General features: G+C 34.0%; 1 protein-coding gene and 1 long non-coding RNA gene across 3 annotated transcripts in view; one reads left to right on the top strand and one right to left on the bottom strand.

Annotated features, from left to right (window-relative positions):
• The window catches only part of LOC18594886 (ATP-dependent zinc metalloprotease FTSH 12, chloroplastic), a 30,112-nt gene extending 15,944 nt beyond the window's left edge, over positions 1-14,168 (top strand). For both annotated transcript variants that reach the window (XM_018125173.1, XM_007022554.2), the window contains 9 exons: positions 5,389-5,460; positions 7,422-7,541; positions 8,042-8,158; positions 8,271-8,447; positions 10,124-10,243; positions 10,344-10,418; positions 11,461-11,568; positions 13,010-13,090; positions 13,453-14,168. In XM_018125173.1, the coding sequence (XP_017980662.1) occupies positions 5,389-5,460; positions 7,422-7,541; positions 8,042-8,158; positions 8,271-8,447; positions 10,124-10,243; positions 10,344-10,418; positions 11,461-11,568; positions 13,010-13,090; positions 13,453-13,530 (948 nt within the window). In that variant the 3' untranslated portion in view covers positions 13,531-14,168. The remainder of the gene's footprint in view (positions 1-5,388; positions 5,461-7,421; positions 7,542-8,041; positions 8,159-8,270; positions 8,448-10,123; positions 10,244-10,343; positions 10,419-11,460; positions 11,569-13,009; positions 13,091-13,452) is intronic.
• On the bottom strand, positions 17,868-19,201 carry LOC108662905. Its single transcript, XR_001928764.1, has 3 exons — positions 18,957-19,201; positions 18,641-18,715; positions 17,868-18,072 (listed from the first exon to the last, which is right to left on the bottom strand). It is a non-coding gene; the product is annotated as an uncharacterized LOC108662905 (long non-coding RNA).

The raw sequence follows: 24,787 nt of genomic DNA, 5'->3' as shown, positions 1-24,787 counted from the left end.
CTCAAAATCATGTTAACTGTATTTTCATGTATTATACAACTATAGAATATAAAGGGACAAAAAGTCTGATGCTGGTAAATTAATGTATTTGCTTATCATCATCATTATTGCATCTCACACTTATGTTGCTTTTCAGAATTTTTTTTATCATTCTCTATATTGTAAAATAAAATTGTAGGACTGTAGTAATCATCTCTTGGATTTTTTTTCCTCTTTAATGCATTCAAATGTAGAGAAATTTAGTTTGGGTCAGAGTATCTCTCTCGATAGTTATCATACTGCTATGATATGTAGGCCACTCATGCAGGGTATTGATGTTCTTTTTGTTTCCAAGCACAGGAGTGCTTAGTTTCTTGGGAGATATGCTTTTGTTATCTGCATGCAGAATAAAATTATAAATAAATAAATTGAAAATCAGTTGTGGATATCAGAGAATCAAAACAGTGAACTCCTTGTGTTCAGAGGAAAAAACCAAGAGAGTTTTTTATTCTCTGTCATGAAAATATTTACAGTAGCGTATACACACACGCACATTGTTAACCCTAAAACAGGAAGTTATCACAAATATAGAAAGCACGATATTAGGCCCTAATAATTAGATATTGATGCAATATATAATAATTTTTCTTAAAAATCCTCCACCAGTCAACACTCCCCCTCAAGTTGGTCTATAGATGTCACACATGCTCAACTTGCAAACTTAAGTATGAAATTGTCTGATGCTAAGTCCCTTAGTAAACACATCAGCTACTTGTTTTTCTCAGGTCACATGAGAAATATGCAAAAAACCATCTATTATTTTTTCTTTTATGAAATGCTGGTCAATCTCTATAAGTTTTGTTCGATCATGTTGAACCGAATTGTGAGCTATACTAATAGCAGCCATGTTACCACAGAACATGGATAGACATTTCCTTTTTGACAATTGCAATTCTTCCATTACTTTCTACAGCCATAGTCACAAACACCGAGCCATAGCTTTATATTCTACACCTGCATTTGACCGAGCTACCACATTTTGGTTTTTTGCTCCTCCAAGTAACTAAATTTCCACCTATAAATGTGCAATAACCAGACATTGACCTCCTATCATCAGGAGATCTAGCCCAATCTGCATCTGTAAAAGCTTTTTTCTTTAGGTGACCATGCTTAAAGAAGAGCAATCCTTTTCCAAGTGCAGATGTCAGGTATCTTAAAACGCAGAAAACAGCCTCTAGATGAGAATCCCGAGGGTCATTCGTATATTGACTTACCAAACTTACGGCATCAGCTATGTCTAGTCTGGTGTGTGAGAGGTAAATCAATCTCCCAACCAACCTCTGATATTGGCCTAAATCAATTGACTCACCAACTCCTGCTTGTAATTTGTGATTAGCTTCAATCGGAGAGTCAGCATGTTTGCATCCCAACATATTGGTTTCTTCAAGGAGATCCAAAATATATTTCCTTTGAGAAATAAAGATTCCCTTATCTGATCTGGCAACCTCTATTTGAAGGAAATATCGTAACTTACCCAAATCCTTAATCTCAAACTCTTAAGCTAAAAGTTTCCTGAGCCGGGCAATCTCCTCCTTATCATCCCCAGTCACAACTGTATCTTCGACATAAACAATAAGTAGTGTGATTTTACCATCACAGTATTTAATAAACAAGGTATGATCAATATTGCTTTGATGATATCCAAATGAGATCATGCCCTTACTGAACCTATCAAACCATGCCCTAAATGATTGCTTCAAACCATATAATGCCTTCTTTAATCTACAGGCCTTCCCTTTAATCTTCTAATCATCAACTCTTAGAGGAATTTCCATATACACCTCTTCCTCCAAGTCTCCATATAGGAAGGCATTCTTGACATTAAATTGTTGTAGGTCCCAATCAAGGTTAGTTGCAGATGATAACATGATTCTGATAGTATTCATTTTTTCAATAGGAGCAAAAGTTTCTTGATAGTCCACCCACTAGGTCTGGGTGAAGCCATTTGCCACTAGTCTAGTTTTGTACCTTTCTACTAAACCATCTGCCTTATGTTTCACTTTAAACACTCATTTGCATCAAACTGGTTTTTTTCCTAATGAGGAAGTAACAAGTTCCCAAGTCATTTTTTGCCAAAGTCTTCATCTCTTCAACCATTGCCTCTTTTTATTTTGGATCATGATATGCTTCTTGCCAACCCTGTGTAATAGAAATAGAAGAAACAGATAATACAAATGCTCTTTAGGAGGGAGACAAAGAATCATAGGAAACAAAGCTAGAAATAGAATGTTTAGTACAAGCTCTGACTCCTTCTGATAGCAATAGGAACATCAAGATCATTAGCAATGGAATTAGAATTATGGCAATCAAAAGTTAAAGGAGACTCATCCCATGTATTTTCAAGATTTGAACTTAAAGATGGCGTTTGACTAGGTATTACATGTTTTATGGCTTTATTTGTCTTATCCCGTCGTGTGTAGGTTTTTAAATTTAGCCTATCCAATCGTCCACTTTTAGGTTATTCCTTGTCATCACTAGGATTTTGACTAAATTGAGGTGTACAAAAGTAAGGCTCAGACTCCCTAAAGATAACATTCATACTCACAAAGTACTTTCTTAAGGGTGGATGAAAACACTTATATCCCTTTTGAGTTGCATAATAGCCAACAAACACACATTTAAGAGCCCCAGGTTCTAATTTACCTACATTTTGCTTGTGAACAAAACCCACATTCAAAAATTTTTGGAGGAATAGTGTATGAATTGCTACCTTGTAGAACTTCCAAAGGACTCTTAAAATTAAGTGTTTTTAGGGACATTCTGTTAATAAGGTGTGCGGCTGAAAGTACTGCATCACCTCGGTAAACCTTTGGAACATTCATAGTAAGCATGAGAGATGAAGCCACTTCTAATAAATGCCTCCTGTTCCTTTCAGACACTCCATTTTGTGCATTGGTGTCAACACAGCTAGTTTGGTGCAATATCCCATTGTAAGCACACCATCCATGTATTATGTACCATTGTCGGTTCTCAAAATCTTAACCTTGGCATCAAATTGTGTACAAATTGTTTTGTGAAATAGTGCAAACAAGAAAAAACCTCATTATTTACTTTCATCAAATAAATCCAAGTTAATCTAGTACAACAATCGATAAAGGTAACAAACCATCTGTAATTGGATAGAGAAAATGTTCGGTTAGGTCTCCATAAATCAGAATGAATAGTCATAAAAGGAATTGAACTCTTATTATTAATTAAAGGATAAGAATGTCTGGTGTGTTTAGCAATTCACAAGCATCACTAAATAATAAATCCAACTTGCATAGTTTAAACAAACTAGGATATAATCTTTCTAAAATAGAAAAAGATGGGTGTCCTAATCATCTATGCCACTGGATTATTTCTTGGTTAACTGATATAGTAGTATATTATTAGATTATTATTATTTATGAATTATAGGCATGATAGAATTTTTCTTTTTATTTAATTTACTTGTACTAGGACTTTAGGCTAGTCATGTTTAATTTAGGAGATTTATGGCTTAGGAGCTCTTTTTTGATGCAGCCACCTGGGGGATCTAGGCGTTTTGGGGTAGGCTTGTTCTATGTGGCTACTTCATTATTTTGTTAGGTTGCTTGGGTTGTGTAGAGTTGGAATGCTGTGTATATTATTATGACCCTGCTCACCTGATATGTTAGGATGGTGGCGGGATATGCTTTTGTTTTTGCTTTCTAGAAAGGTCCTTGGTTGCTGGTGCTGTGAGGATTAAGTGCTGTTATTCCCAAGTAGGTGAATAACAGACCTTAATCAAGTATGTACTTCCTCCAGAGGTGAACCTTTGGTACCCTCTGCTCTGAAATAAACAATAACTTTAAAAAAAAAATGTTTAATTTAGGAATAGAACACCTATTTTATTTAAATCTCTTGTTAATTACTGTAGTTGTATTAGACAACTTGAAGTAGAGTTTTATTGAGATGTGGGCCTATAATACTACAAATAGGACCCTTAGGCTTAGTTTTTATTCACATTCAAGTTGAGAATTAATAAAGAATATTTCTTAAGTAAGAGTGCTTATTTCTCTAGACTCTTTTTAAAAGAGTAAGATGTTTTAGTATCTTTGGCTTTGCCAACCAAAGTGGGATTACTGCTATTCTTCACCTTAGTGTGGTTTTCTTCCCTTGCCAAGATTAGTGATTCACCTTAGTGGGGTTTCCAACCTTGCCACGATTGGTGTCTTCACAACGCCCTAGCATCATTAACATTTATAGATTCTCCTGCAGGGCTCAGGTTATACCAGAAATCAAAGTACTGCAACCTTCTTGTAGTAAATACAAGCCATCTTGCAGTCTACCAAAGCCAATCGTTCTTGTTTTTAGGTCCTGAAAAACACAATGAGTAGGAAAGAATTCAATTTTGCAATCAAACATTTTTGTAATTGAGCTAAAAAATAAAAGGTTAATAAGAAAACTAGGAATATGAAGGACTGAAGATAAATTAATGGTGGGAGTACGTTTACCAGAACCTATTCTAGATATAGAGGCTAAAGATCCATCTGCTATATGGACTTTATTATTGTCTAAACACGGAGAATAAGTTGAGAATTTATTGGAAGAGCTTGTCATATGTGTGTTTGCTTCAGAATCTAGACAAGAAAAGCAGTACCTGTTTTGACAAAATTGGAAGCAACTGTGGTCGATTGAGAATCAAGTTGAGACAAAAGACGCCTTAGGGTTTGTCTTCATTGGAAAGACTCCCAGTATTAGTTGTCTCTCTAGGTATTTCTATTGTTTCGGAAAGGTTTGCTTGTGGTCTTGTTGAGCCCATCTGTTTACCTCCACGACCCCTAGTTGATCAGCCATTCAGCTTTCAACAAGTCTCCTTTGTATGCCTTGGCTTCCAGCAATAATCACAGTGTAAATGATCCTTATCTGATGGACCTTGGTTACTGACTTTCAGCTGATCAAAAAAGGAATTGGCAACTAAGTTTAAGTAATTATGTGGTGCTGTCTTCTTGTTTTACATTATTAGTCTTGAAACGAACCCCATTATTAGGTGCCCAGCCATTTGCACAACCCACACACTGGTAATAAGGATTAAATAGACAAATAATCTTAAGTAATCAACATTTTAAAATACATGTAAAAAGGAGGAGAGAAAATGTGTTAGCTGTTAATGTGCAAATGGTATTTCAGGAGATAATGAGAAAAAAAAAGAGGAATGTGAGTTTTAGATGTAGGATTAGAGTTGTTTCCTTAGAGAACTTGATTGCGGCCCTTTTTGATGCAGTGACATGCACAATATGACATGAATTTTCTTCTGGTTTCTGATAGACACACTAACTGTTTGAGTTTGAATGGATGAAATTTGGTTTTGGGCTAACTGTTGTCTCCTCTTATCCAATGCTGCAGCTTGTGTTTCGCACTGTTGGTTTTTCTGGGGCAGATATTCGAAATCTTGTTAATGAAGCAGCAATAATGTCAGTAAGTATTCATTGGTCTTATATCCAATAATAAATGCATTCTTATATAGTTCAGATGAAGTCTACATTTTTTGTCTAGTCTCAGGTATGCTTCAAGCCATCATAGCAGCTCTCTTTGAGATATAGCTATTTTCATGTCAGTAGATGCTTAACTGTTGAGCATGTCATACTGGTTGTGTTACTATCGGTGCCTATTATCGTCCTTGTGTGTGCAACATAAATGAGAAATTAACTTTTTTCATAACCTCCTTAAAGTGATCTGTTGTCTTTCCAGGTTTTGCAGTTCAACCAACTCCAAATATAAATCATGTAGAAAACATAGATTCTTTCCAAACCAACAATCCCCATCCTTTCAATGTTTAGCACAAAAAAGAAAATGCTATTTCAGCGGATTATGTTTAACCTGTCCATTCTCTGTAGTTGCCTAGAAATTTGTATTAGTAATGTCATTATGCCATGCCCAAACCCTAATTTTGAAATTTTGCTTTGTTATCATTTTGGATCATTTCAGATATTATTAGCATTTTAAGGTTAGATGTTAATGATGGATTTTATCATTTTATATGATAATGAATTTTATGTGTTTTATTTATGTTAAATTTTATTATATTTAATGTTATTATTATTTTGTTTTGTTATAATTGTTTTTATGATTATTGATTTTAAATTAAATAATAAAATTTTATTTAATCGTATTAAACATGTTAATCGTGTTATTAATCGTGTTGTGTCCTATATTGACACGTTTAATAAACATGTTAATCTTGTTTTGTCATGTTATACGGTTATTAAACGTATACATGTACGTTTTTCAGATTTCAGACATGAATATTATTCATGTCGTGTTCGTGTTTAACCTTAACGTGTTTCATGTCAAATCGTGTCTGACACGTTTAAAACATAAAAATACAAATTGTCAGGTCTAATCATAGTCTTTAACATCAATGTTGTTTGAATCCTGCGAATCATAAACCTGGACACTGGAATAGTTAAGTTTGGTAATCTAGGTTTTTCTAGTTTGTCTGTATCTGAAGTTATGAAGCATTGCATGGCTTTATGCACATATCCATGACAAATATGGTTAAATGTATGACATGGCTGGATACATGTCAGATACTTACTACCACTTATGCCAAAATTATTATTCTTGACATGAGACAAATGCACAACAGACATGCGATGGATGTGCTAGTGAAGCAACAAATAGTTGTTGCCACCATATTTACTGCAAGAGACAGAAGAGAAGAGAGAGAAATTGCAACAACTGTTTAATCATGCCTTGGTTTTGCCTCAAGTGTCAAATCGTTGTAGCTGAGGTTCAGATTAGAGATGAGCACAATGTAGATGATGCAATAAGGGAGTAGAAGCTGATGCCATGATGTTGAGTTGCAGCTTGTGGCAGCTGCTGTGAAAGAAATAATGAGTTTAAATAGTACGTACTAGGTTTTGAAAGTTTTCGATCAACTGAGCTTTTGGTTAAAAGATTTCAAGCGTATTGGGCTAAAGACTTAGATGAACAAAGCTATTAGGTTGGATATATTTGAAGATTACCAACCCAATGGCAAATGGTTACATGATAATAAATTTACCTTAAGAATTTGTTAACAAAGACATACTCAATTATGTATATTATTTCTACAAAAAAACATTATTGTATATTTTTTTCCCTTTTTTGTCAAACTAATCGTAAAATTTTAAATAATACACACACAGAGAAAAATATTTATATGTGGCATATCGTGTCAGTGACCTTGTCCAAGTCCTAATTTGTGTAGCTGTGTCCATGTCATATCGTATCATTGTCATTTGTCTATGTCCATGCTTCCTAGCCCTCAAGCTTGTTTGAAAAACTTTGGACTAAACTGTGGTGGTTTCTCATGCAATTTCAGCAGAAGTTTTTTGTTGAATGGTTTTCTTAAGCTCTTGAGTTTCTGTTACATTTAAGTACATATCTTACTGCAGGTGAGAAAAGGACATTCCAAGATCTTCCAGCAAGATATTATTGATGTGTTAGACAAACAATTGCTTGAAGGTATGGGTGTACTCCTTACGGAGGAAGAGCAACAGAAATGTGAAGCAAGTGTAAGTGCTGAAGTTTATCATTCACAAATGGTGCTATCAGACTGAATATGAAATTTCTTTGTTGTATATTGTAATGGGCCACAAACTTTAAGAAGTATGAATTTTATATCTTCCATTCTAAAGTTGCATCTACATGTAGATGGTTACTAAATTTTATATCTTCCATTCTAAAGTTGCATCTACATGTAGATGGTTACTAGTTATGAAATTTCAGGAGAAATCTTCTCCTAGAAGCCTAATACTGCATAGCTCTAGAGGTCTGCAGCGGTAATATGAAAAAAAAAAATTGAACTTCATCAAAATTCTTCTTAGGATAAAATTCTTCTTAGGATATTCATTTGGTGGAGAGTAATAGAAACATGTGGAATAACTAGTATTGCCCTTTTAGGTATTTCTACCATTTTTTATTGGGCATTTGAAAACGAAGGGAAGCTGACATTATGGACTAAAGAGTCTGTAGCTTATTTTTTTTTCTGACTTTTTGAGTTGATTTAATATAGGTATCTTTTGAAAAGAAGAGACTTCTAGCTGTTCATGAAGCTGGTCACATTGTTTTAGCTCACTTGTTTCCACGATTTGATTGGCATGCATTTTCTCAGCTCCTGCCCGGTGGCAAGGTACACATCTGATATGAGCAATTGGTTTCTATTTGATATTTTCTAATGGTCTTTACCATTTGTATTTTCCATTTATCATTATTTTCGCTTTTATTAATCCCAACATGAGTAGGAAACTGCAATATCTGTATTCTACCCCCGTGAGGACATGGTAGACCAAGGTTATACAACATTTGGCTACATGAAAATGCAAATGGTGGTAGCTCATGGTGGACGTTGTGCTGAGCTTCTTGTGTTTGGTGATGACATAAGTGATGGTGGAAGGGATGATCTGGAAAAGATAACAAAGGTGATTGCAGTTACTTTTTGATACCATAATTTAAATAAATTGCTTACTTAGAGGAAAATTAAGAAATATAACTCTTGTCCAGTTAGTCTGTCCACCCCCCTAGCGTGCTACTGTACTCTGTCAAACCTTGAGGAACTTTTGGCATTTAATGATTTGGTTTGAGAATGTTGTCATCACTTGTTTGGTTTGTTTCAGAAGGAATCAGAAAAAAGACTGTTCGCAGAAATTTCTGAAATGTTTTCAGAAGTTAAACAGGATTTTCAAACACATTAATTGTTAATATGGCTTCATATCTTTTCTCTTGCACTGGTTCACACTAATGTGAGCTGAGAAGCTAGTTGAGATACGTGCTGCCATATTGTTGCCTAAGAGCTCAAATAGACCAATATCTGATATCTAAGGCTCATGTTCAAGTTTACCTTTTCCACCATGCACTGTAATGAGAGAGTGTTATGGAAATGGAGCAAATGGAGATTTCATGCTCTAACTCTTTTCTGAATATGTTTTTCTCATATTTTAGCACCAATACCATTCATAGCTTATTATGTTAAAATCTTGTTAGAAGCTTGTCTAGTTGCATGAACATTGGTCCACATGCAGTACTCAAGAATGCCCCAAGTGAGAACTAGATCACATTAAACAAGAACAGGCATGTATTCTTCTGTTAAGAACAATGTAGAGAATGTCTGATTGCTTTCAGTCCTTTTCTTTTTTTTTTGTGGCCCTAGGGCATTGTTAGCCTCATGGCTTTTTACATTTTTGCAAATAACCTTTAGATAATAAGAGTACACTTTTCACTTTGTTTTAGGCTCCTGGAAATGATTTCTATGAAGTATCAGCTGAGCTTTTAATAAGAGTGTATTGATTTGTATTTCTAGATGCACCTTTGTAGCATCATACTAGTAAAGGGCCCTCATGTTGCAGCAGGTGTAAAATTACTTTTAGTAAGACAGATAAACATTTCTCTATTTTCTCTATGCTATGTGTAGAAGTTCTAATTTTTGTGAAGACAAATAAAAAAAATAAACACAAATTGATTGATCAAATCAATTTTTAGTCTTTTTTTTCTTTTCAATTTATTACAAATCATAAATGTTTTTTTAAATAATTAAAAAGAAAAAAGAAAAGAAACAATAAAGGAGGAATGAAAATGGAATATAAGGGAAAATAAGAAAAATAAGTATTAATAATGTTTTTGATCATGTTTTTTTGTTTTTCACCTTTAACCCAATGTTTTTAGTTTTAACTTCGTTATTCTCCATTTTTCTTACATATTTCCTCATTTCTTTTCTTCTCTCTCACTATAGCTCTTCTCTCTCCTATCTCCTATTTCCTATCTCCTCATTTCCTACTTGCCGAAAAAATTTTAAATAATATAAGAGAACATATTAGAAATGCCTTTAGTACTAAAAAATGCAGGAAAAATAAAAGAAATATTAAAAATGCCATGTGTCAACCAACCATGTTTGTCTTTTGGTTTCATATAATTACAAATGTCTTGATTTGTATTTCTAGATGCACCTTATTTTAGCATCATATTTCTCTTTTTTTGGGTTGGAAGTATCTAAACTAAATGCATTTCAGATTATCTTAATTTTACAATGGTCTATATCTTTGTTTGTAATAAGAAAAATACCCTTCAACTCTTGTTTTCCTCACTCAACGTGTCTCTTCAGATTGCAAGGGAAATGGTGATCAGTCCACAAAACGCAAGGCTAGGGCTTACTCAACTAACGAAAAGAGTGGGACTGTTAGATCGACCAGATAGCCCAGATGGTGAATTAATAAAATATAGGGTATGACTTCCTAGTTGGAAATTTTAATAAAAAAATTTTGAACAAGTTTTCCTAATTTTTCTAAAGTAATTATTTTTGTCCTTTTCCTTTATTATTTTAGTGGGATGACCCTCATGTAATTCCTGCCAATATGACGCTTGAAGTATCTGAGCTATTTACTCGAGAGTTGACAAGGGTAAGTTTAGCTTGCTCTATCTTGTATGACTGTTTTATGCTATTGTGACAAAGTAGAGTCTATCAGTAATAGGTGCTACTGCCTGCATAGAAGGTACAAATATCTGTTTCTTTATAATCTGATTTCCATCTATGAATAAAAAAATATGGTGAAAACATCTTTTTATTTAAGCCATACAAAGAAGAGAAGTTTTTAAGACCTTTTCTTAAATATTTAGTTAGTTGACAGACCTGATATTATCCTCCATGGTAGTCTTAGATTTTACTACTTTGCAGCCAAAAAAGATTCCTCACTGCAAGATCAATTGGTTTTGTCATATGCATGCACAGAGATGAGCATGTGACAGCAACCTCATAATTATATACTGCATTTGTTTATGTATTCATCTGTTTAAGTGTCATGAAGTAGTTTGAAGCACTGAGCAAGCTATTTGAGTTGAATTGAGCCATAGCCATACATTCATATTATCTACACACACACAGACACACACACACATACACACCTATATTTATATAAGAAAGAGGAAGAAAGAATGTCCCTGCTGAAACTAGGTAGAATTTGCAAAACAATTTTGTTGCTGTGATATTCCCATTGGACCAATAGTAACTTTCGCTGTACTTTGATCATTTAAGTACCTGATGACCTGTTTGAAATTGATATGAAAGATGGAGTTGTGACATATAAAACCAACTTTCATATTATGAAATTCTTAACATAAAAAACTGCATTTTGCTACGTAATAGCAAAAAGGCCTTGTTTTACCAACAAATTGGTTTCACTTCAAAATAGATGTTCTATACCTTAGTTAAATTTTCTCTTTCCTGTGTTTGGTACTGGTCCACATTTTCATAGATGGTTGAAGAAAATACAGCAAAAGAGGTGCACGCCTCTATGGTATCTGTGAGTGTCTTACACAATTTTTGTTTGCTAACACTCAAGAAATGGTTTTTTCTTTTCCTTTCGAAGTATAAAGATGAAATACATGTTTAATTTTCTGACCTTTTAACTTTGAATGAAATTATGATTCTTGGTGTTCATGCAGTACATTGAAGAGACAGAAGAGCTTGCAATAAATGCTTTGAAAGACAACAGGCACATACTGGATATGATTGCAAAGGAACTGTTGGAAGAGTCGAGGATAACAGGATTGGTATGCTTACAAACACCTATTTAATATATTAGTTTAATTAATTTCAGATATTTCCTCTGATTTGTTGTCACTGATAATTTGGGACCAACCTCTAGCATAAATCATATTCAGTTCAGCCCTTCAATCACCTCGGTTGTTGTGTCCTATCCTCTATACTTTTCTTTTGGTCTCTTTTATTGCCTTTTAAAGTTTTACAGAAACTGGTAATCCATAGATGCAGTTCACTAGTTACATATTCATCTTATAATCATGGAAAATGCCAAGGTTGCCTATTCTTAAAGTGTAAGAGGCTCTTGACATCCTATCCCTGAAAATTAACTGTATGAAAACAACATACAGCACTTAAAGCAGAAAGCAAAGTAAGATTATAAGAATTATATTAGGAAAGGTGAGGAGAAAAATGGTGTGTGGGTACATTACTAATAATAATCATGTTCTGTTACGGCTAGTAAGATCTGGTACTAAAACACTTCTTGAGATGAGACTTATCATTCTTCATTGTGTCTTGTAGCCCTCCTGAGATCAACACACATATTTCCACTATAGCTAATTCCTATACCCACAGTGACAACTGTTATCTTTGTATTTAATTGATATTCCACCAATTGACAACGGTTTTACAATCCTACTTGTGAAAATAAATTGGCCTATTACAGTACTTCGATCTTTCTGACTGTCAAGTGCCTTGGTGCTTTATTTCAAGCACATGTCCATCGTCAATAAACATTAAAATTTTCTGTTACTTGTGAAAATAAATTGGCCTTTGGTCAATACTTACTAGGTTCCTGTTGAAAATGATTGCTGAACTTTTGCAGTTGATTTGGTCAGAGTGTGGCGTTTAAATTAAAGTGACCAGCCACTCCTTGTCAAAAGGAAGACCAATGCTTCTGCAGTTTATTTATCGGAATTTCACTAACCACGACTGCTATTTAGACAATTTGGATGTATCATTACATGTAGCTGTTATTTTTGATATTTTGTACATGATTTTTGCTTTCTCTTGTATTATTTTCTTTCAAATCTTGGAGATTACAGAAGGGAAGTCCATTCCTTCTTTAAAATGAATTAGCTTAAAAAATTAGAGTATGAGAAAACTAGGTAAATGTAGAAGGAGATCTCAAAATGCTATCAGAAGCATATACCAAACGATGCTGTACAGCATGTTGAAAGTTGAAACTATACCAATTTTACCAAATGGTAAAGGGCAGCCCTCACAAGAAGGGAATTCTTTCCAAATAAACTGACTAGTCTAGTGGACCATGATTATTAGATTATGACGTGAACAGAATAAGATTGAGACATTATGTCGATCCCTGAGTAAAATTCTATATTATTTAGCATCTGTCATGGGCTGCTGTATCACCTATAGAACTCTTATAACTTGGCTTTAGATTTTTTGTTATGTGCCCTGCTAAGCATCTTGAGATGTTTCTTCCCATAGGAAGTTGAAGAGAAAATGAAGGGACTCTCTCCAGTGATGTTTGAGGATTTTGTCAAGCCATTCCAGATCAACTTGGATGAGGTATTTTTATATGCATTTTAACAACTGTATAAAACATTACAGATTTGAGAAAATAAGGAAAAAGGAAAATAAATTGAGGACCTTCTAACTGTTGGAAATTGTTTTATGTGATATTAGTTCTTTTAGCACGTGAGATGCAGGCTTTGTATGGACATTCAACATCTGCCCATGTAGGCTAATTAAACTGGCTATCCCTTGCTGTATCATTTGGGATTGCATGGCATAGTTCTTTATGTATTTTTGTTCCTCTTTCTGTCACAAGTTGCTTGTCCCTTTGGCTAACTTGTCTTGTTAAATCTTCTTTGCCTTGTGTTGAATCAAATTTGACATCACCTAATGAACTTTCTTGTTAAATTTCACAGGAGGGACCATTGCCTCGTAATGATCACTTACGATATCAACCTGTGGACATATATCCTGCTCCCCTTCATAGATGTTAATGGTCCTAAATTTCGGTGACAAATCCTGGCATGCAAGTATTATGGTTGCTTTGGTTGTTGGGCATTAATAGGCCAGAAATCCTGCTTCACCCCCCAAATTTTCATAATTGTATTACCTGACATAGGGATTTTGATGGTTGCTTGAGTTATTACATAAAAAGAGGCCTGTTTACTTTCTCTGTTGTGAAGGCTTGCGAATTAGGTTGTTCATAGTCATGATTGAATAATTCTCCTGAAGTTCATTGAAGCTTTCATAAATGCTAGAGGTATTCCTGTTAAGATTTTTCAACAAATTAGAATCTTGATTGCTAGAATTGATTTGAAGATCTCGATATTCATCGGTTAGCCAGCTCCAAGCAGTTCGTTTAACTATGGAAGGAAATCCAGGAATGTATCTATGGTCGGCAATGAGGCAAGCATCATACGTAATGGATTCATTTACTGTAGCTTTGTTGTATTCTTTTGTTTTCCTGAATTGTAAACTGTGCTTTTGCTGAAAGGTTTGTCAATTTTGCATTCAGATTTAGTTGAGTCTTATTCTTCATGGCGGCTTACATGCAGAAAAAGAAAAAGAGAACCCGTACTAAGTCTCGGGTCTTTAAATAAGAAATATATTGTTTTTGAGCCATGTTGCTTTCTGTCCTTTTCTCCCTCAGGATGGTGGGCAGGGGATTGAATACTTGTTGATCCATTACTTTAGAACTAAGCTGGTAGCTTCACTATTTACAGGCTTCTCTGTTTCGGAAAATCCACAACGGGAAATTGTTACAGAATCGAACAGTAATCCCGTATTTCATAGTGCAAAACCTTCAACATAATGATGGGAGAAGAAAGAGTTTTTTTCTTTTCTTTTTTAAGTACAGTTTTTGTTGTACATTACTTTCAGATTGTTCTTTACTGTTCTTGTTGGGTAAAAAGCTTCAAATCTATTTATAAAATCTTTTTTGTCAAATAATTTGGTGAGACGAATATTAGATAATCTTGATAACTTAATCATCATATAATCATGGTAACTTAAATTTATCAAGATAAAAAAGGGTAAATCTTTATCTTTTAACAGACTTGGTAAAATAGGATGTTACCCAGAAGTCCAAAATCTCTCACTTAAGCATGATGGGGAAGTCATACTACCACTCTCTTAAACAATTGACCACTGAGTATACTTGAATTCAGAACCTCTACAATAGGACCTCATTCAAGCCAAGATGGAGACACTAATCCTTGAGAATAAAATTTAGAGTATTTTCATCAATTTAATCATTTTACTAAAAAACGGATCAATTTAATCATTTTACTTTGATATTGGGTGTAATTAATTTCATTCAAATTGATTGTTAATGATGTTGACGTGGCAAACGATGCTAACAGGGTGTTGACATGTCAAATTAAATTTTTTTAAGTATAAAAATTGGCTATGTGACTTTTCTTTTTTAATTCTTTCTATTTAAAACATATTTAGTTCTTTTTTTCCATTTTTTTTTCTCTCTCCCAAGTTTGCCCCCCAAACTCAAATTCTAGCCAGCATTACTATCAATAGTCGATGTTTTCGGTGGTCCAAAATTTCAAAAAAAAAAAATCATAGAACTCTTTTTTTTAAAAAAATTTATCCAATTTTCAAAATTCCAAAAAATCATAATTTTTTAAAATTTATCCAATTTTCCTAAATCTAAAAAAAATCCCAAAAAATAAAATTTACTCTTAAGTTCTGATTTTTGTTCTGAATGTATATAGATGGTTGCTGTGAATATTTTGGACATTGAGGTGATCATTTTCATTTGAACTGCCGAGGCTAATGCCTCTATTTTTGGGATGATATGTGTAATGTACATAGCAACCTAAGGCAGGTCTTGCTATTGTAATGATCCGAGGAACTTTTCGTTCCCTGTTAAGCAACAAAATCTTTTAATTTTCAAAAAACAAAAAATATTAAGAAATAATATGGGAAACCAAGACTTTCTTCATTTTCTGTTGATTGTTCTCTATTTATGCAGCATTTTCGCTTCATACTTTCTTTCTTTTTTTTTTTCTCAGAATTTCATAGTTAAAGTTGTTCATATATATATATTTGAAAAGTAGAAGAAGCTTTCGTTTCATAAATATGCTTTACAAAAAACTACCTATCGGAGGCTGTCATGTTTGCTGTTGATGCTCCATGATTATCTAGTAGAGTTAGTAGCTGTTGATGCTACGTAGAAGTCAAACTTGGAATTGGTGATCTAACTCCATCCATGGTGGCAACATAAGCAACTTCTAGAGACATGCTTGTCATAGCACCGTCATCCCATTGATTTCCTCGGGAACGCAATTGATCACCACTCTATTTGCCGCTCCTCCTTCCAAAGTTGTGCCAATTTGGATAACCAATCACCTTGTAACAATTCTCTTTACTATGGTTTGTCTTCTCATAGTGGATACAAGATGGAAATCGGCCACAACTCCCATCATCGTTCTTCTTTTGTCACAATTCATTTTCTTTAGTCAACAGGGTAGTAGCTTCAATAATAGTTGCAAAAGTTGCAACAACCAAACGTTACTTTTCTTCCTATGTTGCAATGGTATAAGCTCTTCCAAGATTTGGCAATGGGTCAACACTCAATATATGTGACTAGAAAGTTGAATACACTTCATCAAGTCCCATAAAAAATAAAAAAAAACCTTTTCTTCCTCATTGATAGACCGCATTCTTTTCACCGCACCATAAGTACATCCACATTTGCATAACGAGATCAGATTGAGACCTTGCAACTCACCCTAAATGCTTTTTAATTTACCGTAATAGCACGAGATCAAGGATTTATCTTATTGTAAAAGAGCTATGGCATGCTCCAACTCATAAACCCTTGGTTCAATGCTTTGAGTAAATCCTTCTTCTAAATTTACTTATATTTCTCTCACAATTTCAACCTTGGCAGCACTACCTTAAAGCTCCTTAGCTATTGCATTTGTAAGACATGAAAGAACCACTGCATTGCATTGTATCCATGATTGTAAATCTAGAGATTCAACATTTGGTTTTTTAATCGTTCCATTCACAAAACCAGTTTTATTTCTGGAATAAAGTGTTGTAAAGGGTTCTTCTAGTAGGGAGAGAAGACATATTGCAATAAGTGAAGCATAATACACTAGAGGCGACAGAGAGGAAGATTGTAGTCCTTGAAGCATAAGTGCTTTGGTGGCTAGTGGTGAAGAATAAGAAAGATGGAGAAAACGGTGGAGCACAACGGATGGAAAAGGTTAAGTAAAAAGAATAGTAGGAAGAGCTTTGAGGGAATTTTACCTTCAACCTCCAAGGCTTTCATATTTGCACTCAACAAGCACACTTTTTTAAGAGCAGTTGGGAGAATATGTTCAATTATAAGAGAACGTGCTTGTCATGGAAGAGCGTGTTAAAGAACAACTTATGGGATATTAAAAAACTGACCAAGTAATTGGGTAGTGGGCGTAAGTTTTGGGTAGTGGAGTAGTGACACTTGATAGTGCACCACGTGCACTCTATTAGAAGAAAGAAAAAAAAAGGGTAAAGCTATCATAGCCCAATTTCTGGGCTATGACCGGCGCATGGGTAGCCCACTAGGCCCAAGCAAGCCTCTTTATGAGATCCTGTTCCTCATTCCATCCATCATCTTTAAAACCATGTGTTGTAATTCTCAACGATTAATGTTTCAGTAATATTTTATAGCAACCGAATATTCATATTTGTATTATCTCAAAGTCCTGTCATTCATTGCCGTTTCATAAGGGCATCATCATCAATCCAACATATACATACTTCATTTATAACATGACTCTTAATAGTTTACATTACATATACGTGTACATAGACAAAAGACTCTCAACCTTCAGCGGAGTGACTTTAAGAGAAGATACCGCTACTGAGATGCCATAGTACCTATCAAGAAGACGAGCATACGTGGACATTCAATCCAGGTCCCAACTGCCTCCAATTTTGAAAACATGAAGTTTAAAAACATGAGTATAAAACTCAGTGAGTGAACATAAGAAGGGAACAAGCAATCGATAAGGAGGACTTGGAAATCATGATGCACTTGTTTCAAAAACAATGCCATTGATTTAATTTCTTCTAAAAACCCCTCATTTCAAACTTTGATTAACAACCTCATAGTGTTGCAAAAACCCATGATCAATCCATGAAGTTAAATGGGTGAAAAATATGTCAAAATCAAGCAAGGTAGCAAGCATGACAGCAAGTTTCTCGCTGCAGCGAGAAACATTCTTAGTTTGCATAGGTTTTGGTTTTTCAAGAATATCTCCCATTACAGAAGTCCAATTGACATGATTTTTAGACCATTAGAAAGCAAGAGATTGGGCTACAACTTTTATGTTTACCACTTTGCCCAATTCTGACCGAAATGTAGTCAAAATCATTATCAAAGTGAAAGCATTGCACCAAGATTTTGGAACTACCCGAGAGTTTCTCGCTGCAGAGAGATTTCATTCTTGTTGCAGTGAGAATGTTTAGAAAATTTCTCATTGCAGTGAAAACCAGGCTAGTGTAACCCCTCTTAGCTTGAAAGTTTCTCGCTGCAACGAGAAACAGAGCAATTTAGTTAAAAAGGGTATTGTTACATCAAAAAGCCATTTTCTTGCTGAAATGAAAAGCAATTTGGGAGCAATTAACAATGACAACATGCAAGACAATCACAAATATTTTCATAAACTTTCTATAACACACACATATATATATACATACATCATCATGCATACCATCCCGCCACACTCAACTGAATGCAATATCATCATCATGTGTGCACTCCCTACTCACACACTTCAACATCATCGTGTGTGCACTCCGTATTCGCACACTTTAACATCATCGTGTGTGCACTCCCTACTCGCACACTTTAACATCATCACACAACATTATTCATCAATGCACAATGTATATTCATATATATACATACCAACATAATACAGGAGCACATGGATTCATCCTTTTACACATTTCACATTTTCACAACATCAAAACATTTTATCAAGGGATTGTTCCCTGGCACATATTTTTAAAGAAAGGTTGGATAAAATCATTCAAATGTTTCATCTAAAAACATTTACATTTCCCAAAGATATTTTGAAATACAAGTTCACTCACCGGTATTTGTTGAATCTTTGCTCGACTCCAACTTCGACTATTACTCCAAATGAAGATGTGAGGTCTTGCTGGAACCTATCACACACCAACATCACAACTAACCCAATTTACATAAATACAATTCTAAAAGCTATTTCTTAAATCAAGTTCTACTAGTCATCCCTAACTAGCTTCCAACTACTATTAAATGGCTATCTATTCTCTCTACTCTAATAACACTAGAAATAAATAAACAAACCTTAATAATAAAACAACTCATAACTCTAATTACTAGCCATTATCAACAACCTAAAATCAATCCTCATTCATTACTCACCTTGGTGGATTTGTAGTTGAATTCCTTCTCAAGAATACTCAAGTTATCATGAAAAGTCTCTATTTCTCTCTCTCTAAAACACCTAACTAGTGAGAGAAATTATGGGAGTAAGACTTTTTTTAATGGTTTTAAGGTGAGAGAGTGAAAGAGCGTGAAAAGCCTTATAACAAGGTGTGTAAAAGCATGAAATTTAAGGTTAAGTTTGAGAGGGTGATGGAAGCTTTGAGAGAAGCTTTCATGAAGGATGAAAGAAATGTGAGATGGGAGGAAGAAGAAAGAGAAGCTGCTGGAAGAAATGATAGTTATAGCTAAAGCTTATCCAAACTTTACTTAAATTATGAAAATGCCCTTAACAAGTTAGCTTGTCTTCCTCCAATCCTTTGTGCAATCTTTTTACTTCTTTGACACTGAGACAAAGTCCAAAGTAGTAAAAAAAAACTCGGGTTCACTAAAACTTAAAAATTTTGACTCGAGATGAAAAATTACCATTTTGCCTTTATTATGGAAATCATCATTATTGCTATTTCCTTCGTCATTTTATCCTTATTTTCATCATTCCTTTATTCCTTAGGCCTACTTAGGCCTTAATAATATTAGAAAACCTACTTCTAAGAGCTCACTAAGGAAAATGACGAAATTATCCCTAGTTTGTGTTATCGTGTCAACTTCTAGCTACGAGTCTATAAAAATCAAGGTCTCACAAAAGCACATGTACTTCAAGAAAAAGTTAGAATAAGTATCCTTAACTATCTTCATATCTAAACCTTCAAGCCAAGCTCTTTAAAACATCCCAAACGTGAAGATAATCCATGAACCTTGCCACTCATTATGAGTTACTTTCACTATCCATATGAAATAGCTATTCCACATTTATTCCTATTCTGTAGCATAACATATGAAATAGTTGTTCCGCACTTGTTTCTTTTTCATAACACAATACTTCAAGAAATTGTAATAACCCAAAATTGAGTATCTACATTCTGCTCCTACATAAAAGCTCTTATAAGGAGTTTTATTCATAAAACAAGAAGATGTACATAGAATAAGCAAGGCAACGCTTATATATATATATATATATATATATATATATATATATGAAAATCAAGAAAAGCTTGAAAATTTATGCATTTATTTATTTTTATTATTTTTTGTTGTCATTATGTGTTATGCACTTGGGAATGTCCCTAGGCATTTTTGCGCTTGCAACATCCTTGAGCATTTCCACGCTTGGAATGCCCTTGTGCGTTTTCATGTTTGGAACACCCTTGTGCATTTCCACAATTGGAATGTCCCTAGGAAACACTTAGATATTAGTGGAAGAGGAAGGTAGTTTGCAAACTATTATAAAAATCTTGGGAAAGGGACTCAAGCATTGATCTTGTTACAAGAAACCATTTTTCATATCTCATTTTATATATTTATCTATTTATTTATTTATCGTGAACTTGAGTAAGAGAAAGAACTGTTCTAGGTTTTTTTTTTCTTTTTTTGGTTGGGCAAGTAAGATGTGAGCTTATTTTAGACTTGAACACCTTACAATTTTTTTTAATAAAGTATGATAATATGAAAAGTTCAAAATAAGAGAGCAAAGTAGAGATATATGTGGAAAAGCAATGAGATGTAGAAAAAGATTTGATAAGAAAATTTAAATCGTTATATGGAAAATAATTCCCCAAAATCATAAATAGTAGAGAATAGTTTTGTAAAAACTTCACAATAAGCTTCTAAGATTTTTCCTTACGGTTTCTTTGAACAAGTTCCCTTTTCAACAATATATATATTTTTTATTTGTTGTAACGCAGCTTTCATAAGAAAGAAAAGAAATTTTTTTTTTTTTTTTACTATTGCTGCTAGCCTTTCCTAGAAAGGAGCTATATATATATATATATATGAGAACTCTAGTATATAGAGTTATTTTAACACATTTTTTGGGGGCTTAAGTAGCTAGGTCTTTGAGATTTTAGGGTCAAATTTTAGTATTTTAGGTGTTTCTCTTAGTTAAGTTTGTTATATGTTTGGTAGTTTAAGTTATTTTAGTTTAATTTTATATTATTTAATTTTAGTTTACTTTAAGTATAGTTATTACTGATTTCTCGTATTGCTTTTGTAGGAAAATTGACGAGAAAGGCTTACTTGATAAAAATCAGTGCAAATATGGTGATGACTTCATTCATATATGCTGTAGTATTTCAAGGAAAACTTAAGCTACAAAAGTCCAATTGATATAATTCTTAATCCATTGGAAAAATAAGAGACATGGCTACAACTTTCATTTATCACTTCACTTCGTTTGGATTAGATCAAGGTGAAAATCATGTTGAAAGTGGTTCGACTACTGCAATTTTGCACAAGGCAACACTAAGGAATGATGGCTACGGCCTTGAGTTGCTCAAGGCTACAGTGTCGTGATGCACTAAAGCCTTATACAAAATCTAGAGAGCAAAGCACTGTGGCACTGAGGATAACAAGGCTGCAATGCTGAGGAAAGCACGGCTACAGTGTTGAGGAAAGCAAGGTCGCGACACTAGTGAAAAGAAAAGCCTCATACAAGATCCTGAAAGTAAAGTGCCACGGCGTTGAAGAGAGCAAGGCCAGAACACCACAAGGCATCATATTGTCACTCGTGGTCATGACGCCGTAGTACCAAGGAAGGCAGAGCCGTTGTACTAGAGAGATTTCCATAAATAAAATTTTAATGGGGATTTTGGAAATTAGGTCTTTTGAAGCTTTTTTAAAGGGACGTTTTCAGAGGTTTTCAAGAGAGGACGACAAGCAACTATTTTGGAGAAAAAAAGCCAAGAACAAAGCAAGAAAACAAGAGCATTTACCAGACCATTGAGATTAAAAGTTTCCACTATTAGTTTCTTTCTCTACTTTTGTATTTCTCTTATATTCTTTGACTTGGATTCATAGTTAAATTTCTTTGGATGTTGTTTTTATTAGTTATTATGAGCTAAATTATCTTTCTAGAATCGTGGTACATTTCAACATGTAATCTAAATATTAGTTTCTCTTTTATTTGCTATGAATGGGTATAGTTTTGCTTATTCAAATTTGTTCTTAATGCTATTGATTGTTTGGATAACAAGTAATTGATTTGTAAATCTAATTGAGACTTGACAAAGAGATTTTAGATTGGATTAAGATTTGAATAGTGTATGTTCACGTTACTTAAGTGATCTGATTCGCAATTAGGGTGGAAATATGTCACGACCCAAATTTCGGGCCGTGACCGGCTCATGGACCCAATGAGCATAGCCACTAAGTCTAAGCAAGCCTATTTATATAACCTGTTCATCAATCTATTGAGTATTCCTAAAGTCACATTTCATGATCTCAACTGTAAGTACTTGAATGATATTCTATCATGATCAAATATTCGCATGTATATATATATTACCCCAAAATGGTGCTAACCATCGCCAACTCATAATGGCATTACCATTCAAAGTATATATATATATATATACTGTCTAAGACAAGTATCTTAAAATTTTACATTTCGTTTATCTATATATATAGCATAAAGACATTCGACTTCCAACGGAGCGACCTTGGCGAAGGTACAGCTATTGAATGCCAAGATACCTACCAAAGAGATGAGTCCATGTGGACACCTTGACCTGGGTTCCAATTGCCTCCTGATATGAAAACATGAAGTTGAAAACTATGAGTATGAACTCAGTGAGTGAACATAGGAAAGGGACAAGCAATTGATAAGGAAAATTTAAAAATCATGATGCACTTGTTTTGAAAACAACGCAGTTTAGTTTAATTTCTTCCCTAAACCCTGTGTTTCGATCATTGGTAAATAAACTCTTAGTGTTGAAAAGACCCATGGTCAATCATGAAGATAAAAGAGTGAAGAAAAATTATATAAAAAACTGAGCAAGGTAGCAATGTGACAGCATGTTTCTCGCTGCAACAAAAGGCATTCTCGGTTTGCATATGTTTCGATTTTTCAAGCATATCTCCCACTACAGAAGTCCAATTGACATGCTTGTTGGGTCATTAGAAATGTGATACCCCAACTTCTATAGGCTTGAAACTAAGTATAGATGTAATAATATGGGTTAGGGGTAGTTTCTTCATTTTCTCTAATAAACTTCTAGAAGAAAGTTTTATGAGATTTTAAGGCCTAAATAGGCATAAGACAGTATAAATGATGTGTACTAATGAAAACACGAAGAAAACTAGAAGTTTCAATAATTTTCATAACAGGGGCAAAATGGTCATTTTTCACCTCGGGGTAAAATTTTAAGTTTTTATGAACTCGAGCATGTTTAGACCATTATGGATATTGTCCTAGTGTTAAAAGAGAAAAAAGATTGCATAAAAGATTGGAAAAGAGTAAGTTAATCGGTGGAAGGGCATTTTTGTAATTTTAAAGGATAAGATGGCCTATAAATATCTTGAAATTTCCAGCACCTTCTTGAATTTTCAGCAGCTGGTCTTTTTCTTCCCTTCTCCTCTCTCACGTTTCTTCAAACTCCATGGAAGCTTGATTTTCAAACTTCCATAACTTTCTCTCTCTAGCTCTAATTTTCATGCTTTTGGTGCACCCTTCCATAAACCCTTGTGCTATTTCATCTTCTCACTTCAAAAACCTTGAAATATCTTGTTTTGATACTTTCTCTCACTAGTTGGGCATTCTAGAGAGAGAAAAAGAGAATCACTCCATTGATTTGGAAGCTATTGGAAGAGAATCCAACTACAAAGGAACCCTAGGGTGAGTGATACACCAACTTTGATTTTTAGCTGCAGAAAATGGCTAGTAATTATGATTTATGAGCTATTTTATTGTTTAGTATGTTCATTACTTTTTAGTAATTAAGATAGTGAACATAGATAGCCATTTAAAGTGGCAATTGAAAACTAGTTAAGAGATAGCTTTTAGAGTTCATAGTGTGTAAATTAATCCATTATTTATGTTAATGTGTCCTAGGTTTTTAAGGAAGCACCATCATTCCAATTGGATCATTAGGGGAATTTGAGTCAATTAAAAGTTCTACAATCAATTAGTGAGTGGACTACTTTCAAAACTNAGAGAGTGTAATAAGGAAAGGTTTTTAAGGGTTTTTATGGTGAAAAAGTAGAAGAGCACAAAGAACTTTGGGAAAGGGTACACAAAAACATGAAAAATCGGGGTTAACTCAAGGAAATTTATGGAAATTCAAGGCAAGCTTCCATGGGGCGTGAGAGAACGTGGGAGAGGAAGGAGAAGAAGAAGAAGTGCTAAAAATTTGAAGAACATCCTAGAAACTTAGATTTTTATGGCTTAAGTTTATCCATTTCTAGCAAAATTACCAAAATGCCCTTAACTATGTCATTTTGTTTTTTTTCATTGCTTTTATGCAATCTTTTTACTTCTTTAACATTGAGACAAGGTCCATAAGGGTCTAGAAATACTCGGGTTCATGAAAACTTAAAAATTTCATCCCGAGATGTAAAATGATCATTTTACCCCTACTGTGAAAATTATCTGTATCTTCTTCATTATCTTATCCTCATCCATTCATTCCTTGGCCTTACTTGGACCTTAATAACATTAGAAAGCAAATTTCAAAGGCTAACCAGGAGAAATGACAAAATTACCCATAGTTCATGTTATCACGTCTATTGCTAGTTACGGGTCAATAGGGGTCGAGGTCTCATAAAATACACCTATAGGCCATACATAGTCAAATTAAAACACTAGCATAATGAACCTTATTTAATTGAATACTATAGACATATAGTGATCCAATTAAGTTAAGCATTTGCGCAAACATCTCGATGGAGACTTGTGCATAGGTTTGGATTTTAGGTTAGCAAAACCACCCATGAATATA

The sequence above is a fragment of the Theobroma cacao genome, chromosome 7 (genome assembly GCF_000208745.1).
Source record: "Theobroma cacao cultivar B97-61/B2 chromosome 7, Criollo_cocoa_genome_V2, whole genome shotgun sequence".
NCBI classification, from domain to species: domain Eukaryota; kingdom Viridiplantae; phylum Streptophyta; class Magnoliopsida; order Malvales; family Malvaceae; genus Theobroma; species Theobroma cacao.
This window is presented reverse-complemented; position numbering and strand designations above follow the sequence as displayed.